The following is a 19,287-nucleotide window of genomic DNA, read 5'->3' as shown; positions in this document are numbered from 1 at the left end:
GCTCGGGTCATGATCCCTGGGTCCCAGGATCAAGACCCGCATCGGGCTCCCTGCTCAGCGGGGAGCCTGTTTCTCCTTGTCCCCCTGCTTGTGTTCCCTCTCTCGCTGCCTCTGTCAGATACATTTTATTGAAGGGGTGTCTGGGTGGCTCAGTGGGTTAAAGCCTCTGCCTTCGACTCAGGTCATGATCTTGGGGTCCTGGGATCGAGCCCCACATCGGGCTCTCTGCTCAGTGGGGGGCCTGCTTCTCCACCCCCCCGCCTGCCTCTCTGCCTGTTTGTGATCTCTGTCAGATAAATAAAATCTTTAAAAAATTATGAAAAAAATTATGAATAAGGGTGCCTGGGTGGCTCAGTGGGTTGGGCTTCTGCTTTCGGCTCAGGTCATGATCCCAGGGTCCTGGGATCAAGCCCCGCATCGGGCTCTCTGCTCAGCGGGGAACCTGCTTCCCCGTCTCTCTCTGCCTACTTGTGATCGCTGTCAAATAAATAAAAATCTTTAAAAAAATTATGAACAAACGGATTCATTACAGTATATGAAAATGGCTACTAGACACTTTTGCAATCAGGAGTAAAAAATAAAAAAACCCTCAAATATAGGAATGGAAATTTCAGATAATAAAAAAGCAATTTGAATGTGATAATTTTAGGTTTTAAAAATATGTACCAAGGAACTGTCTTTTGAGTAACACAGTGGCTATGAGGTCTGGGCTCTGAATGCAGAGCTCCCCTCCAACCCACACAGGGTCTGGAGGCCCCAGACATCCCACGATCTCCGGGGCATACGGTCTGTAAGTCATAAGGCTAGGTTTTGAGGCAAAGATCCATTTCTGAGTTGAATTTTCACTTAGGACATTCCTTCTGATCTGGAATCAAGTTCAGACGCCAGCTGAAGCGTTTTCTGAGTTCACATCATTTCTCCCTAATTCCTCCTTGGGCTGTTTCCTTTGTTCACACAAAACAAGGGGTTGCACACACGCAGGGCTTCCAGCCGTATTCCACGGTGATGCTCGACGGCCATCTCTTCCTCCGCACAACGCGGCGGTGGTCGAACAGCGCACATCACCCAAACGTGCGCGCAGGAGTCGCAGGAGTCGGAGCAACTGTTGTCTTTGGAAAAGGCCTGTCCTCTTGGGGGCGCGAACTTGACTCGGAGGCGGGAACGTGCTGCTGCGGCCTGAGCCTCGCGCTCTCCCGCCCGCGCGCGCACCCACGAGGGCCGCGACAGGCTCCCTCCGGCTCCTCCGCCCGCCGCGCCCCGGGGCCCGCTCTTCGGGCTCCCCCCCCCCCCGGGGCGGAGCCCTCGGCAGCCGGTCCCGCGCGGGGCGGCGGCGGCCCCGGGGGGCTCAGGGCTTGGCGTGCACCTTCTGGTGCTGGATCAGGTGGCCGTGCTGGTTGAAGGCGCGGCCGCACTGGGCGCACTCGTAGGGCCGCTCGCCCGTGTGGATGCGCTGGTGCTGGATGAGCACCGAGTACTGGCTGAAGGCCTTGCCGCAGCGGCTGCACTCGTAGGGCCGCTCGCCCGTGTGCGTCCGCAGGTGCACGATCAGCGTGGCCTTGAGGCTGAAGGCCTTGCCGCACTGCGCGCAGCGGAACGGCCGCTCGCCCGTGTGGATGCGCTGGTGCTGCACCAGCGAGCGCCGCGCGCTGAACGCGTGGCCGCACTCGCCGCACACGTAGGGCTTCTCGCCCGTGTGCACGCGCCGGTGCTGCGTCAGGTGCGAGTGCTGCACGAAGGCCTTGCCGCACGCGAAGCAGCCGTACGGCTTCTCCTCCGTGTGGATGCGCTCGTGGTTCAGGAGCGTCGAGCGGTGGCTGAAGGCCTTGCCGCACTCGCCGCACTCGTACGGCTTCTCGCCCGTGTGCACGTTGTGGTGCTGGATGAGCACCGAGCGGTCGCTGAAGGCGCGGCCGCACTCGCTGCACGTGTACGGCTTCTCGCCCGTGTGCACGCGCTGGTGCTGCAGGAGCGTGCGCTTGACGCTGAAGGCGCGGCCGCACTGCGCGCACTCGTGCGGCTTCTCGCCCGTGTGCACGCGCTGGTGGCTGCGCAGCACCGTGCTGTGGTTGAAGGCCTTGCCGCACAGCGCGCACACGTACGGCCGCTCGCCCGTGTGGATGCGCTGGTGCTGGATGAGGTGCGAGAGCTGCGTGAACGCCTTCCTGCACTCGGCGCACTCGTGCGGCTTCTCGCCCGTGTGGATCTTGTGGTGCTGCGCCAGGTCCGAGCTCACGCGGAAGGCCTTGCCGCACTCGTCGCACTCGTAGGGCTTCTCGCCCGTGTGGATCCGCCGGTGCTTGCTGAGGACCGAGCTCTGGCTGAAGGCCTTGCCGCACACGCCGCACACGTAGGGCTTCTCCCCGGTGTGCGTTCGCTGGTGCTGCAGCAGATGGGAGCTGCGGCCGAAGCACTTCCCGCACTCGGTGCACTTGTAGGGTCGCTCCCCGCCGGGCCCAGCCTGCTGCGCGGGGGCAGGCACACCGCGGCTGGGGCCCTGAGCTCCGGGCGGGCCGCCGGGGCTGGGGCTCGCAGGGCGGCTCTGCTCGGCTCTGTAGGGTCCGTGATCAGGCTGGCCCGAGGGTGCCCCCCCCAGGACCGCGGGCCCTTCCTCTGAAAGACACGGCTTCAGACTCCAATCCCTCTTCGGGTTCTCTCCCTTGTTCTCATGCTCTGAAACAACAAACCCAAAGTAAAAGTTAACGGCCCACCTACTCAAAACAGCAGAGCACGCGTCCCCAGAGGTGGCCCCCGGCTGCGGTCCCTGAATGCACACGGCCCCGTGAGCTGCCGTCGGGGAGAAAACTCACAACTGTGTCCAGTAACTAGCAACGGGCCCAGGCAGACAGGGCAGTCGGAGAGGTGCGACAGGACACGAGGCACACAGCGGCAGGTGACAGGCCATTACTGCCCGAGTCCCACTCTCCCTGCGGTCTCTGTTTTCTAAGATTTTCTGTATTTGAGACAGAACAAGCGGGGAGAGGGACAGAGGCGGACTCCCTGCTGGGCAGGGAGCCCCACGCGGGACTCGTGACTGCAGCGGGAGGCAAATGCTTAACCCACGAGCCACTCAGGAGCCGCACCCTGGAGTCTTGACGCACAGAGCTTCCAGAAGCCGTCCTCAAACCGCAACCCCACCCAGGACCACAGAAGGGACAGCGGGCAGACAGCGACATGAGGGCAGGTGGAGCGGGTAGACGAGCGTGTCCAACACACACAGGGCCCTAGGACTCGTGCGTGGGGAAGTGTGACCTCCTCTCTGCAGAGGAGGCACCGGGAAGCCCGAGGAGAGACACAATGGGAGTCTTGCCACAGCTAGGCTGGAATGTGGCCTGCAGAGCAGCAGTGAGCACTGCAGAGAAGGCTCCGGCAGATGCTTTTAGTGTCAGGTTGGGGACTCTCTGCGGTGTGAGTGCGGGAGGACAGGGTGGCTTCCAAACTTCCCCCCACTTTGGGGAGCTCTACACCCAGTGTGGGACTTGAACTCACGACCCTGAGATCAAAACCCGTGTACTCTAGCGTCTGAGCCAGGCAGGCATCCCTGAGAACGAGTGTTTCACATCTTGGAGACCAAGCCTCTGAGAGGACAAGATGCCGGTCAGGGAAGGACCAGGCCTTCACAGGGGGCCTCAGACAAGACTGTGCTCAAGGAGTGGTCCGTACCAAGGACCCCCAACAGGTGGCGCCGACACCACGTCAGGGCCAGAAGCAAGAGCCGGACTGCGGGCCCGGGCCGGGCCTCCTGTGGGCCCTGCCGCCTCGGAGGCCACCCCCAGCTTCCCAAAGACCTCGGCCAGGAACAGCGTTAAAAACGGGTGCACTTGAGAGTCATTCTGGAACGAGAAGCCTCCGGGCGGAGGACGGCTGAGAATTCTCGCAGACGCACTCAGGGTCTGCAACAGGCGTCGAGGGGCCGGCAGCCCTGAGGGCCCTGTAGACGCTGACCCAGCCAGCTCGAGACCGCGCGCCAAGTCGGCGCCCAAATGGGCACACGCGTGGGATGCGTCTTCGCTCCCCCTTGTCTCCAGAACTTCCTTCCCTGGTTCACGGGCAAGACCTGGGCATTCCCAGCTCAGGGAGCTCTGCTGTACCGTAACACAGCTCGCTCTGTACTGCGCTCTGCTCCCTCGTGCTCAGAGGCCACACCCAGGACGGCCGCCTGTGGCGGTCCTTCGCCTCCAGCTGGTGGCAAGTATGTCTCGTTCTGTGGTTCTTTATTAGAAAGCGGAACAGAACCCAGTTGTTTTCCAACTGTGTCCTGTCTAGACTAGCAAGATCCCCACACCTTGCTGGTAACAGCATACTGAGATACAAGCTTCACTCTTTCAGTAGTTCATGACTTGGTCCGGGAAGACAAATGTTACATAATGCGCCGTAATGGAGTTCTGGCTGGGGCTTGGAGAAAGATTTGGGCCAAGGTGGTCAATAAATAAAATATGCTTGTTTTGATCTGTGTTGCCTTTTGGCAGCTAGGTTACCTTGGCGGGGGTGGGGGGGGGCGGGAAGACCTACCAAACGTTAATGCTTCTTGCAGTAGTCGGTGGCAGCCAGATGGAAGCAGACCCTCAGCAGAGGGTCATCTGAGAAGAGGCAGGAGAGGAAAGTTGGGAGACTTCCCTGAGTGAAGGGCTCCTGTAGAGACTGGAGTCCCACCCCGGGCTTGACGGACCGGCTCTCCGCACCCACCCCGAGATTCAGCTGCACCCTAGACACGCACACGGACCCCTCCACCTCCCAGTGCTCTCCAGGCTCAGGCGGGGGCTCTGCTCACCTCGCCATCTAGATGGTCCACCCGCACATCCGTGTCAGGGGTCCAACAGAGAACTTGGCTCCTTCCTCCCAGAATAGGCTCCTACTTCTCCTGGCTGGTGGGCTTCAGGATCCACATCTCTTTTTTGATTCCTTATCTTTCTCTTTCCCCATCAGTGTTCAAACCCCTAGTTCCTACGGTCAGACCAGCATGTGACAGCTTAATGTTTTTTTTTTTTTTTTTAAAATCTTTTAATTTTGGAGAGACAGGGAGAGAGAGGACGAGGAGGAAAGGGAGAGGGAGAGTCACAAGCAGACTCCATGCTGAGCCCAGAGCCTGATGCAGGGCTCGATCCCAAGACCCACGAGATTGTGACCTGAGCTGAAACCAAGAGTCAGATGCTTAACCGACTGCGGCACCCAGGCGCCCTGGGACAGCTTACTGTCCCATGTCCGTCTTGCCCAGCCCTGCCTGCTCATCAGTGACACGGGAGGACTCCTCACCATGACCGACAAAAGCGCACAGTCTGACACAGAAAGTCAAGTGGATACACTGACCGATCCAGTTACATTTCCATGTCCCTTTTACGGTTAGTATCACTACTATTATACATGATGGAAAGCAGCGTTACTATACTACTTACTATTAATTACATATTAACTGGAATGCCCCAGGAGGAAGAAAGCCGGAAAGAGGATCACTGCCTCCCTAACAGCAAGAGGAAGTCAGGTAACCTATAAAATCATGACTTTCTTGAATCTATCACAGAGCCGAGGTCATGATGGCAACCAAGTGACCTGAACCTAAGGAGAGATAGGTGCCTGCCGGGCAGACAACTGCGTTGAGATGCCCGGATGAGACGGAAGACAGGCCACCACCCCAGCAAGGAAGAAGCCCCTGGCTAAAACAGCGAGTTTCCAAAGAGCAGCAGATGCAGGGCTCCTGACTATGGGCTTCTCCCCTGGGGGCGGGTCCAGAGGATGCCGCCTGTGGACCTACCTGAACCCTCCTCCTCCACAAAGCAAATGCTGCCAAGTCTCTGCGCGAGAGAAAACAAACTTCTCATTTTAGGGCACAGATAAAAATTCCAATGGCCGGGGAGGCCAATGAAAATGATGCTCTACTCCTGAGGGAGAGGCAGGAAAATGATCACGAGCCCAGCAGGGAGAAGTCCGCTTCAACTAAGGGAAGGGCTGCGACCCAGGGACCCAAGAGTGGCGCGCCCTCTCGTTTGCCCCAGCCCCTGGCCCGAAGGGCAGCAAGCGCCGAGTAACCAGCCACTGCGTACTACTGCCTGGGAGGGGGTGAGAGCACGGAAGAAAACCCGCTCTCGTGGGCACACCTGGGAGACGGGGGTCTCCCAGGAACCTGTGGCGTACTGAAGGCCAGTCTGGGAAGGACAGAGCCCAGCCCGAGCCCCGACTAGACTCCGGCTGTCCCACTACCAGCCCGGCAGGTCAGGTTCTGTTTGCAGACAGACGACTCACCTCGATCTCTACTGTCCTAATTGGTAGCTGACACTTGATAAAAAGTTACAAGACACCCAAGAGAAAGACACACGCACGGAATCCGAGACCAAGCGATCAACGGAACTAGAACTAGAGGTGGCCCGTGTGCTGGAACTATGTGAATGACCGGGTTGGGGGTTTCCGCAGACAGACACTGCGAGAGTCCAGCTGGAAATGCTCGATGTAGAAAAACACAGCCACCCAAGGACGCCTCTACTGTGCTCACCAGTGGACCCAAGCCAGTGAGCTGGAAAATGGGCCAACAGAAATAATCCAAGAAGAAACAGAGGGCTGTTTAAATGGATTCAATGTTGTGTCCCCCACCACCAATTTACACGTTGAAGCCCTAAGACCCCATGTGATATCTGGTTGGGCCTTTGGGAGGTGATCAGGGTTAGATGAAGTCACAAGGATGGGACCCCCAAGATGGGGTTAGTGCCCAAAAAGAGACACCAGGGAGCTTACTCACTTCCCACCTCCCCCGGCCCAGGCATGCACAGGCCCAGAAAGGGGCCATGTGAGCACCAAAAAGCTGCTGCCTGCCGGCCGGGAAGTCAGCCCTCAGCAGAACCCAACTGCGGTTTTGTCTCAGACTTCCAGCCTCCAGAGCTGTGAGAATAAGATTTCTGAAGTTTAGTCACTCTGTCAAAGACCTTTTGTCCCGGCCGGAGCAGACCCATCCAGGGCACTGTTCTAAGTCTTCCCCTACTGTGAAATGGCGGGAACTTCGTCTGAAGGTACTGGGTGGCTAGAGACGCGTACTGAAAGCCCTAGAGCAGCCACTAAACATCGCGGTTCGTGACCTCTTCCTTCTCCTTTAAAAAAAATAGTTACTTTTCATGATTCTATTTGATCTCCTTTCTTGGCTTCTTAGTTATAATACTTCTTTTGATTATGATGTAGTTCAGGGTAATTTTATCGTGTAGAGTTTCTTAGATCTGAGTTTATACTTTTCATCAAATTCGGAAAAATTTCAACCATCATTTCTTAGAATATTTTCTCTAACCCCCTATCCCTGCTTTGTTGGCTTCAGCTATACATTAGGCCATTTCAGACTGTCCCCCAGATCACGGACGCCCTGTAGTCTTTTTTTTTCTTCTGTTTCAGGACTTTCTAAATGACTTTGTTTTCACTAATTTTTTTTTTTTTAAAGATTTTATTTATTTGTCAGAGAGCGAGTGAGCGAGCACGGGAAGGGGGAGGGGAGAGGGAGAAGCAGATTCCCCAATGAGCAGGGAGCCTGATGCGGGACTCGATCCCAACACTCTGGGATCCTGACCTGAGCTGAAGACACCCAACAGACTGAGCCCCGCAGCTGTTCCTCACTAATCTTTTCTTATGCAATGTCTAATCTGCCACTAGTTTTACCCATTGAACTCATCTCACTGTTTTCATCTTTAGAAATCAGAAATGGGTCTTTCACAAATCTTCCATGCTCCTACTTAATATGATCAGTATTCCCTCTAGACCTTGAACACATGGAATAAATTCTTTGTTTGAATATCCTTGTCTTCTATCACTGATGTCATTTTTGGTCAGTTTAATAGGACTTTTTTCTTCTAATTATGGTTGAACGTGTGTGTGTGTTTTAAGATTTTATTTATTGGGGCACCTGGGTGGCTCGGTGGGTTAAAGCCTCTGCCTTCGGCTCGGGTCATGATCTCAGGGTCCTGGGATCGAGCCATGCATCGGGCTCTCTGCTCGGCGGGGAGCCTGCTTCCTCCTCTCTCTCTGCCTGCCTCTCTGCCTACTTGTGATCTGTCAAATAAATAAATAAATCTTAAAAAAAAAAAAAGATTTTATTTATTTGACAGAGAGAGAGATCACAAGTAGGCAGAGAGAGAGACAGAGAAGCAGGCTCCCCGCTGAGCAGAGAGCCTGATGCGGGGCTCGATCCCAGGACCCTGAGATCATGACCTGAGCCGAAGGCAGAGGCTTTAACCCACGGAGCCACCCAGGTGCCCCTCTTCCTCTTCTTATGAAGACACTAACCCTAACAAATCCAGGCCCTAGCCGTGTGATCTCACTCAACCTTAATTATTTCTCTCAAGGGTTTGCCAGCAATACATTCACACTGGGGTTCTGAGCTCCAACAGAGGAATGGGAAAGGGGCACAAACGTTCATTCTATTCTGAAGACCATCTTAAATCCTGACGACTGTAGCTGCTACTCCTTCTAAAGAGGGGGCTTTCCTGGCACTGGACTGTTTCCTCGCTAGTGCTAATACTCGAGGGGTCTTCCTACAGATCTCCAGAGTTCTCTTTGTCAGATGGACGCTTCTGTGGGACTCCTAGCCTCCCTGGTGTCTCTGGTCTCCTGGCTACGTGTTCTCAAGTCTGGGAGACCACTGGGCTCTCCCGGTCTTCCTCTCCCCACACTGTGATCTTCTCCAAGCTTTACGCTCAGAGCAGTTGTAGGGATCAACCCTTTGTTACCTGTCTCTCAGGGATTCATTTCCTTCACTGATGGACATCCACTGAGAGAAAGATGCCCAACACCGTGAGAGCTGTGGTTTCATAGGTCTTGTTGTTTTTAGGTTGTTTCAGTTGAGGGGGTAACTCCCATCTCTGTTTACTCTCATCTTGGCTAAAGTAGAAGCCTTTGTGTTTTTGTTTTTTTTTAAATAGCTTTATCTTAGACACTTGTATCTCTAACCAATAACTTAATTAGGCATATTTATGAGATTTTTATAATTTCATAGTACCTGGTCTTCTTCAATTTGCTTTCCTCTCCCAACACTATGTTCCTGATTTATCACATTGTTCCAAAGTAGTTATTAAACCATTTTCACCACGATTTTTTTTTTTTATTAAAACACCAAAGTTTATTCATGTATCTATTTTACTGCTGGTGGACATTTGGGTCACTCCCAATTTTGCACGCCTCTACGAAGACTCTTATGTATGTTTCTTGGTGCTCACATACAAACAGCCTCGCTGTGCACAGCAGAGCGGAGCACTGACATAGGGACCTGTATTTTCACCTTCATTAGAGAATGCCAAACGGGTTTCTAAAGGAAGTGTGCACAACATTTACACCCTCATTAGCTGCCTTACGGCTTCACCCAAACTCGACAGTCCCCCTTTTACCACTTTTTCCCCAATTTTTTCATTCTGAAGGTGTAACATGGTGAATCAGAATGTTTTTTTTTTTTAATTTTTTTTTTTTTAAATCAGAATGGTTTTGATTTCCATTTTATTGATGAATAATGAGGCCGAGCATGTTCTCATATTTACTGGCCCTTTGGTTTTCCTCCTCTATCAGAACCTGTTCAAGTTGTGTGCCCACTTTTATTACCAGATTATTTCTGTATTTTTTATTCCCTTCAGAACAATTACTGGGTGTATATAGTTACAAAATGATAACACTAATAGGGTTTTCATCATTTAAAAAATCTGAGTTTACTGTCCTCTATCTGATAACATTTTTTATACATCTTATTTTTATTTTTAATTTATTGCTATTTATTTAAAAGATTTTACTTATTTATTTTACAAAGAGAGAGACCGACACAGTGAGAGGGAACACAAGCAGGGGAGTGGGAGAGGGAGAAGCAGGCTTCCTGTGGAGCAGGGAGCCTGATGTGGGGTTTGATCCCAGGACCCTGCGATCATGACCTGAACTGAAGGCAGAGGTTAATGACTGAGCCACCCAAGGGCCCAATATACATCTTACTTTTAAAAGGTTATACTATGTGTTTTTTAAACAGGGAAACACAGTTTAGTTGCTTTTTGACTTCTAAAGTCTCATGATCAAAACATAAAGCTAGTAAACCCATTTGCACTGAAAAGTACCGTTTCTACGGTCTGAAGTTTCCTGAATAGGTAGCTTCTTCCCTGAGGCCAAAGTAACAAGATGAGCAAGATGACCTTAAAAAGTTAAAAAGTAACTGTACGGGAGGTCACTCACTCAATGTTCCGTGTCCTCACACCCACGCAGGACCAAACTTTCCTGCTCACAGACAGACTCAGGCTGCTGTCGGTGCCAGGCCGCCCTGTGCCCGCGTGGCGCGGGAGCCTAAGCAGAGCCCTCACGTTCAAAAGGGCGGCTTCAGATCCGAGCACAGACTAGGGAAGAGTGTTTTACATGTGACAAGACTAAGGGAGAAAAACAATTCCACTGAAGCCGATTTTTAATTTAGAAAACCCTCCCCAAAGTCAGAACACACTCTGGTGAATCCTGAGCACTAATACCTGCAGGGACTGTACGGGTTAGAACGGCGAGACACACACCTACCCCATGGACAGGGTGAACTGTCTGGTCGCGTACAAGCTGTCGTGTGCTCACGCCTGTAGCTGTCTGCAAAAGGAAAAGAGGGCTGAAGGGTTAGTAGGAACTTTCCGTCTGCCGTTACAACCTAAGTGCAATTCACTGCGTTAAGCCTCTGCCAGAAGAGGCTGGACGTTACTCCGCTGTCTATCCCCTGCCAGTGCCCACAGCCACTGGGAAGTGACTGACCCCAAGGGAAGGAGGGCCAGCTCATTTCACTCACCTGACCGGCCACTCCCCAGGCCCCTAGTCTCCTCAGCCCCTTGCCCGTCCAGGACCCACGGCTCTTCGCCTCGCTCCAGCTGAGAGATCACATTGGGCTTTGATCCTGGAAGTCCTGCTCATGGGAGGGAAGGCCTTTTGTCAACACAGTATCTGTGAACACCCGTACCCCACCCCACCCGAGTGACCTGCAGGCATGACAGACGGGACTGCCGCTCCTCTAGAGCCCCCACCACAGGGCCCCCACCCCTGGCCGAGCACACAGACACAGAAGAGGCCTGCTGAGGGGCCATACCTAGCGATACCACGTTCCCATAGGTCTCCATCATCACGTGTCGGTAGAGGCCCCGCTGAGCAGGGCCCAGGCGGTCCCATTCCTCCTGGGAGAGGAGCACGGCCACATCCTCAAAGGTCACCTTGGCCTGGAATGACAGGGGCTGCTGCAGGTTGGACCAAGTCTCCACATCCCAGATGGAGTGGACGCAAGTGGAGATGCCCTTGGTAGGGGAAACACATGTGAACAGCCTGGCGGGGGGAGGGTGGGCGATGGGGGAATCTCACAGGAAGAGGCCACGGGGTTCAGATGCAGTGACACTTAGGCGACCATGTGGAGCCCTGGGCATAGCAGGGCTGGGAGGGAACCCAGAGGTGCTGCACAGGCCTCGAGGGCAGCTCACCTGGGGTCCTGCTGGCGGTGGCAGGAGCCTGGCCGCTGCCATGGCTGGGTCGTCCGAGGTTTCTGAGGAAGCTGGAGGTCAGAGGAGCCTGTGGGGCTGAGGAAGAGGGGGTACATGAGGGGCCCAGCCTTGCCTTCACAGACCCTAGCGCTGGGAGTCCAACCCCCACCCCCGCCACTTCTTACTCCCCAATTCAGGAAGAATGATCCCTGGACTCTGTGAGCCCCGCAACAATCCCGCCTCAGATGCCTGGGGACACCTGTGCACCCCAAGGCTCCAGCCGGAAGGTTTTGTTCTCCAGACCCTGGGGTCCTCACGGTCAGCTGGGGAGCTAACAAGGACTCGGCGCCATCTGCTCAGGCCCCCAGTCCACACAGAAGGACTGGTCCAGGCCAGGGATAATCTCCAGGGAAGACAGGCTGAGAACGCGCGGTGTTGCTTGAGGCCCGTACTCCTGGGCAGCTCACCCCACGGCCTTCGTGGTTCACTCGACTGTGACTGCTGTGGGCTTGCTGGTGCCTCAGGCTGCCCTGGTTGTACCCTGGCTCTGCAGTGAGGCTGGCGCCGTCAGCCTGGTGGTGTCTCCACCAGGGACTGGCACTGGAGGCGTGACACGTGGTTGATTCTGGTGGGTTAAGTCCAGAGTCACCCAGGGATTTGGTCTGAGCACCTTGGGGAGGCCTACGGGTGGGCAGGTTCTGGGGACGTAAAAGGACTAGCTTAGCTGAGGTGTCGGTCATATTCAAATTACTGGAAAAAGTAGGGAGGGAACGACCAAGAGCTCTCCTAATGGGGGGATGGGGCTCACATTATTTGGAGTGTCAAAGGGAGTCTCCCAGAGGGACACGGTCACCAGCATCACCGTGACAAACAGGATGCCTCACACTGTGGGCTGCCTAAAGGGACGACTTGGGGGCAGGAAGTCAGGAAGCATCACAACCCATTTTCTTCGCAGAATATAAAATGCATGTGTATGTCGGCACAGGCAACTTCTGGGAATACCCACATGGAATTCCCAACCGCAGCGGCCTCGAGGGACAGGAGAGGAGACTCGGGCGGAGAGAGGCCGGCCTCTCTCCATCCGTCTGTTCACCAAGAATGCCCGTTCTCGCCAAATCTGTGTGTCTGTGTCAACGCGACAGAACTCTAATTACGACCCCAATAGGGCTCTTAAAAGAGTGACCCTAACCTCAAATTCATATGAACAGTAAATGCTGGAGAACAGGGAGAATAAAATCGGAAAGAATGGGGGGGGCCTCGCCAGGTCTCAGACCAACGATGAGAAGGTCACTGCCACCACCTGCCCTGCCCCTGCCCTCTTGATGGTGTATCCGACATCCACACCCTCTCAAGCAGCCCACAAAACTGCCACTGGTCACGGTCAGTCACCTTCCCCATGGCTTTGTCCAGCTGCCTCCCCATGAGTGGTCTCCACCCTCCCCACCCAGGCGGCTCTGGTCCGGGGCTTCCATCACCCCCATGTGGCCAGCTCCTCGCCCACTGCTGGCAGCGGTGAGAGTTGGTTACCCTGTCCTCCTGCAACTCAGTCCCCACCAGGTGTCCTGGTCCCCTGGGAACCAGGTACAAGTAGGCCCCACCGCAACCCGGCCAGGATTCCACAAGAAACACCCACGGGAACACCACTCAGGACCTCCCCAGTGAGTGCTGGACACAAGTACAGCTGACCCGAGGAGGCACTTGGCTTTTTTTTTAAGACTTACTTATTTGAGAAAGAGAGAGTGCACACAAGCAGGGGGAAGGGCAGAGCAAAAGAATCTTTAAGGAGACTCCCCACTGGGTGTGAGGCCCAGCACAAGGCCTGATCTCCTGACCTGAGTCAACACCAAGAGTCAGACACTCACCAGAACGAGCGCTCCTCCCCCTCCTCGTCCACACCCCCCCTCCTCCACCCTCCAAGCACATTCAGACCGCAGCCCTGCTGCAGCAGGGCTGTTCCCCTGTGCACCCCCAACCCCACTGTGGGAACAGTGACTGTTGCTGGCTTGAACCCCTTCCTGGCTCCTTCACGGCTGCTTCGAGGCTGGTCAGAACCCCTGCCTGGGCTTCCCTTCCGCTCGGGAGGCTCCTGACCTTTGGCTGGTTCTTGGCACATAATCCTCTCATCGAGGGCCTTCCTGATCCCCCAACCTTGAAGACCTGTCTCCCGGTCCTGATTCTCCCTTTGTGCCCCAGAGCAGCCAGCAACCCAATATTTGCTGACTAAGTGAATGAAATAAGAGCTATGAGCCCATACTTCACACTCTTTCTCCGGAAAGCCACCTGGCATAATGTAGACGAATCGGATAGACCATTTCAGAGTGGGCACTCCCCTGGCATGGACACAGGCCCAAGGATGGTGCCACTGCCAAGCCACAGACCTTCCACACCCAGGTCACACACCCGCTGAGAAAGACTTAAGCTGGGGGAGACAGCCAGTAGACGAATGAGACCATGGGACGCAGAGAGCATGTCCATAATGTCCTCTTTCAGAAAGAATGCCTCCAGGGTCAAGAAGTGTGAGTGCTTTGTCCTCACCTATAAAACGGGGAGACCACACCCCTCCTCCGCAGGCCTCAAGAGGCAGCAAGGTGCGAAGTCAGATGCTGCTGGGCTCATTCAATTAAATTAACTCAGAAAACTAGGCTGTCAGTCTGAGTGAGGCATGGAGGCGGGTGTACAAGGCAAAGGGCAGGATTCCGGGGGGGGGGGGGGGGGGGGAGTGGAGGGGAAGGGGACAGTCCTAGAAAAGCAGTGAAACAAGGCTCTCTACCCAGGACGAGCTTCCCACGTTATCATGCAGGAGCATACACACTAGTATACTTGCTACTTTGGCTGATGATCTGCGTCCTTCCAATGTGCATATGGTGAAACCCTGACGTCCAGCGGGGTAGTGTTAGGAGGTGAGGCCACTGGGAAATGCTTAGGTCATGAGGCTGGAGCCCTCACAATGGGATCAGTACAAGAACCTCACAGAGCTTCCTCATTCCTTCCACCATGTGGGGACGCGGCAAGAAGTCTGCAACCCGAAAAGGTCCTCCCCGACCACGGACGCACCCTGCAGCACTTGAGAACCGTCTGTTTTATAGGTTACCTCGTCTACAGTATTTTACTAGAGCAGCCCAAAGGAACTAAGACATATTCCCGTATCGGATAAAGAAAAAGAACAAATACAAGAAGTGGTACTAACTAGTTTAGAACAAGTCTGTGACTACACACAAAGATGTGCAAAACATTGTGGCCCCCAAAGCTGATAGCCGTCGGGCAGGTGAACAGAGCCATCCAGGGCCCAGAACTGGCACTTCCTGAGCTGCCCTCTCCTACACCCTGACCCCCATGATTCACACCTCTAGGCTTTGCTCTGTGAAAAAACACAGGAGTTGTTTGTTTTTTAAACAAGAGGATGGAGGGCCAGGGGGCGTGGGGGCGGGGTGGGGAGATTCTTGGGCAGGCGCCACACTCAGCACGGAACCCAGGCCCCCCAACACAGGAGCTGAGCAGGAAGGGAGATTAGGTGGGCATGCCCAGTTCTGTTCAGACGGCCACGCCACCCCCAACACACGGCCAAGTACAAACCGCACCCCTGGGGGGCCTGCAGCAGTGCCCACCCGTCCATCAGCCAGGCATTCCTCAGATGCAGGAGTTTCATTTTTGGAAATCTCCTCAGGGAGCAGGGAGTAACCCAAACAAAACCAGAACAGATCCGTGTTCTCAGCAGCACTGGAAGCTTCGCGGGAAAGAAGCCACACTGCAGAGAGATTCTGTGCCAAGCAGGCCCCGGCTGTCCTGACGGCGGAGCAGCCAGCAACTAAGGAAGGGACCGCGGAGGCGCAAAGAGCTTAGAACTTAATGTTTTACTATTTATGATCACTTTGTTTTGTAAGCTAAGTTTTAGGAACTCGTTACCCTTACTGAATTCCTCCTGGGCTTGATGGAGAAGAACAAGCACGCCTATCTTCCAAAGACCTTGCCCACAGTGACAGGCCAGGACAGGCACACCCCCAGTCCCTGGTCTGGGCCGGGCAGCTCCGAAGATCTTCCTCTTCTGTCCTCACCATCCTCACCTCACCTACGGGCTCTCCTGCTGGAGTGAGTCCCGTGCCCTCCACGGGGGAAGCATCTTCAGGAGAGGCCTCTCTGAGCCACGTGTGAACACAGAGCGGAACCCTGCAATCTTCCACAGAAAACGATCACGCGCCCAGACCCATAGCTTCCTACACACCAGCAAGACCTGGGCAGAAAATACATAGGGAAAAAGATCCTGTTCACAAATGACTCAAGAAACAAGCTTAAAATAAACTTATTTCTATAGAAATGAAATGTAAATTCTCACTGTATCCACAAAACCAAGGCGCCCCAAGAGCCAAGTGGGCCTGGATGAAAGGGGTGACACAGGAATGGGGCAGAGCAGGGCCAAATCCGTATACACAAATGGAGAACAGATGAGGCAATTCAAACTGCTGACGAAACGGGGTTCAGTAAATGGGGCTGGAACGAGCTAAATGCTTCAGGAAACGTAGAACTGTGCGTGAAGTTCAGCAGATCTCCCAGAAAGTAGAGGAAGGAAAAGAGATTAAAAAAAAAAAAAAGCCTAGAAAAACATTAGATCATCTCCTATCAAATACTACACGTCTCATGAATCCTGGGCAGACTCATGAATGACTGAAGAGCAGAAATTTCACATCACGTTTTATGGAAAAATCTTGAATGCAAATACGTTTTTATTATTTCAGGTGGGAAGGGCCTTTTAAGCAAAACACCAAAAGCAAAAATATGGGGGCAGAGACTTCCAGATCTGCTGCGCGAAAATGAAGACCTCATGCACACCAAAGCCACCAAATTCCAGAATGGACCCCAAATCACGCACGAATTTAATGCACGACAAAGGTGGTTTTCCAAACCAGTGAATTATTCAATCGGTGGTGTTAGAAGCAGCAGAGAAAACCGCGACGCTGGATTCCTCTCACCCCGCACCAAAATCAATTCCAGATGGATCCAACATTGCACAAGTACCCGAGAAAAACAAGGGTTTGTTTTAAAAATAATCTTGGCAAGGGGAAAGCCTTAGGAGGAAACACTTGACCACTAAAAGGCCGACACCTCTTCAAACACCCCAAGCGAGACACACAGTGACTGGAGCCCCGCGTCAGTCTGCGGAGTTCCCGGCGCCCACGGAGCAGGGCAGGGACCGGCCGATCCCGGGGCCACGAAGGCGCCCGAAGCTTCAACCCCACCCAGCCCCGGGGACGGAAACTCAAACACCCCGCGACGGCGGTGCGGGGCGCGCGACCCAAGGCGCCACCCTCCCCGCGGCCGCGGACGGCGGGGTCACAGGCGGGGGGACGCGCACCGTCCTGCATCCAGACGCGGACGGAGAAGCGCCGGCGAAGAGGCCGGAGGCGGCTGGTCGCGGCCACTCGCAGCCCAGGGAAGCCAAGCGCGCGGACGAAGGACGGAGCAGCACCGCGGCTCTGGGGCCCGGAGACCCCGACGCCGCTCGGACGCGGAGCCACGGCCGACCGCGGGGTGCGGAGGCGCTGCGGGCGCCGCGGGGCGGGGCGGGCTTCTCACCCCGCCCTGGACTCCGGGAGCCCCGCGACACGCGGGTCACGGACCGCCCTCCCGGCGCGCGGGCGCGGGTCCTCCCCGCCGAGGCCCCGCCGCATCCCTGCAGCTCCCGCGGGGCCCGCGGGGGAGGGGCCCGGAGCGTGGCGGGGGGGGGCGGGGAGTCTGAAGAGTCCGCGGCCTGCGGGGGGAGCTCGGGGCGCGGCGGGGGCCGAGGGGTGAGGGGCGAGGGGTGAGGGCGCGCCGTCCGCGGGGGAGGGGCCCGGGTCGGGGCCGCAGGGAGGGGCCCGGAAGCGTGGGGCGGGCGGTGCCGGGGGCGCGGCGGGGGCCGAGGGCCGGGGGTCAGGGGAGGCCCGCGTGCGAGGCGCGGGCGGGCACTGGGGTGTGGCGGAAGGCGGGGGGCCTGGGGCGCGCAGCGGGGTCCGCGGAGGCAGAGGAGGCCGCTGCGCGTCCGCCGGCCACGGAACCCGCGCCCGCAGGGAAGCGCCCTGTCCGCGAGGACGACCCGGCTCCGGCCGCCGTGCGGGTGGGGGGCGGCCCGACCTGCCGGTGCCCACGCGAACCCCCCACTCACCTTCCACGCCGCAGCCTCACGCGCGAAGGGACGGGCGCCCGCAACGCACCCAGACAAAGAGGACGCCCCGCCTCGTCTGCGCATCCGCCAATCCCGGGGGGGCCCGCCTCCTTAGTCCCCGCCCACACCCCCGGGCCACCAGTCCTGGCGAGCGACAGCCCCCAGCGCGGCCCTCGGCCCCGCCTTCCCCGCCGGCGCCATTTTCCTGACGGACAGCTCTGCGGCGCGCTCCAGAGCCACCGAGAGCGGAGACCTCCCGCGCGCCTAGAGAGGCCACCCCGCGCCCGGCCCTTGCGCGCACCGCACTTCGGGCGGTCCCGCAGCGGCCTGGCTGGTCGCTGCTGCCGTGGGTTGCAGGTGTCTGTCCCCACCGGTCCCCCGACTGCCTCAAGCGGGTGGCATTTCCCCCTCTGAAAGTGCCTTCTCGTTGCTGTGGCCCGGGACCCGGCTAGGGCCTGGCGGCGGTCGCGTGTGGCACTGAGGGCCCGCTCCGCAGCCTGCGCTGGCGGCGACGGCCTTTCGGGTGGGGTTGGAAGCCCGCGCCCCGGAGGCGGTGAGCGGTCCCGCGGGGGCACCCCGGGAGAGGAGCCTCCGGCGGCGCGGACTGGAACGCCCGAGGGCGCGGGCGGGAGGGAGAGCGGGCCATGTCGCCTCTCCTGATGCGCGAACCCCGGCATCGGGCGCCCGGTGACCTCAGGCAGACGGGGTGCGGGGTGCGGGGACGCCGCCCGCGGACCGCTGCTTTTGAGCTGCGTGGGATGGAAGCTCCCAGCGGTGCACGGCGCTAGAGAAGGTCGTTGAGCTCGTGTCCGTGTAACCGCTGAAGCCCTTAGTGACCCAGTGGCTTCGCCTGTGTCCCTGCCGGGCTCCCTCCTTCCGCAGCCCCACGGAGCAGGTCATCGCGTTGGGCTTCCAGGTCTGTCTGAGAGACAAGGGCCCTTGCGAACGCAGCTGCGAAAGCACGACCACTCCTAAATGCGCACCATTATGCTGGACTGTCGCCAAGTATCAGTGTCCAGAGCCTCTGTCCGTCTCGCCGTTTCTGACTCTTAATGAGTTCAGGCTGATGAGGGAGCAGAAGACGAGCTGAGGACAGGCAGAAGCGGACACTGCCCCAGCGTGGCTGTTCTCCCGGAAGAGCAGAGGTCGCAGCCCGGCGAGGCTTTGACCTGCGAGCACTTTCTACCAATGACCTAGTTTCCAGATACAATCAAATGTCCTTATAATCTACAGCGCATTGGCAGATACTTGAAGCAGGCAGAGCGTCAGGTTCCTCCAAGAAGCTGCCAACTCCCTTACTGTTCACGCCTCCCTAGAGGGGAAAACACCCTTAACTTGACCATGGCTAGGACTCTGGTATCCTGTGAGTCTTCTTTAACATACAGAAATCCTTTGGAAACCTCCCTTTTCCATACCTCCCCCAAATTCCCAAGTTTGTAATCAGCCACACCTCACAAATCCAGAGCGGATTTTTCTGCCCGCAGGTCCTAGAACTACCCTTTCGCACCAGAGGCCTCTCAAGCGTTCTTTCTTGGCCTTGGCTCTGGACTTCACCCCACCAAAGTTCACCTATATTCCAAACCCCACCAAAACTAGCAATGCATAATGCATTCGGTTGACAGACTTACATTTTCTAGAATCTTATTTATTTTACAATTTTAAATGTACTGTAGTTAGCATATGTTATTTTGGTTTCAGGTGTGCGTAGAGTATGGTAGTGAACATTCC

The 19,287-nt window shown here is 56.1% G+C and overlaps 1 protein-coding gene across 9 annotated transcripts; it reads right to left on the bottom strand.

The window, feature by feature from the left end:
• Window positions 1-441: 441 nt before the first annotated feature.
• ZNF250 (zinc finger protein 250) lies at window positions 442-17,629 on the bottom strand. 9 transcript variants are annotated; one of them, XM_044244677.1, is made up of 6 exons: window positions 17,560-17,629; window positions 11,424-11,519; window positions 11,042-11,183; window positions 10,748-10,861; window positions 10,492-10,554; window positions 442-2,670 (listed from the first exon to the last, which is right to left on the bottom strand). In XM_044244677.1, exons 2-6 carry the CDS (start codon window positions 11,463-11,465, stop codon window positions 1,346-1,348), a joined length of 1,686 nt encoding a protein of 561 aa, XP_044100612.1. In that variant the 5' UTR covers window positions 11,466-11,519; window positions 17,560-17,629; the 3' UTR covers window positions 442-1,345. The 9 variants fall into 9 exon arrangements, with proteins under 9 accessions (XP_044100612.1, XP_044100614.1, XP_044100615.1 ...); XM_044244679.1 differs by lacking the exon at window positions 17,560-17,629 and adding an exon at window positions 15,485-16,561; XM_044244680.1 differs by lacking the exon at window positions 17,560-17,629 and adding an exon at window positions 15,327-15,473.
• Window positions 17,630-19,287: the final 1,658 nt, after the last annotated feature.

The sequence above is a fragment of the Neovison vison genome, chromosome 4, assembly GCF_020171115.1.
Source record: "Neovison vison isolate M4711 chromosome 4, ASM_NN_V1, whole genome shotgun sequence".
Lineage (NCBI taxonomy): Eukaryota > Metazoa > Chordata > Mammalia > Carnivora > Mustelidae > Neogale > Neogale vison.
The sequence above is the reverse complement of the archived record's forward strand: the minus strand, read 5'-3'. Positions and strand labels throughout refer to the sequence as shown.

Excerpts from the sequence above, each read along its gene's own strand:
- ZNF250 (XM_044244677.1), bottom strand. The coding sequence starts at position 11,465 with ATGGCAGCGGCCAGGCTCCTGCCACCGCCAGCAGGACCCCAG. Across the intron at positions 10,862-11,041 it reads TGGGAACGTGGTATCGCTAG|GACTTCCAGGATCAAAGCCC; the intron begins GTATGGCCCCTC and ends TCCCATGAGCAG. Across the intron at positions 10,555-10,747 it reads CCTGGGGAGTGGCCGGTCAG|ACAGCTACAGGCGTGAGCAC; the intron begins GTGAGTGAAATG and ends TTCCTTTTGCAG.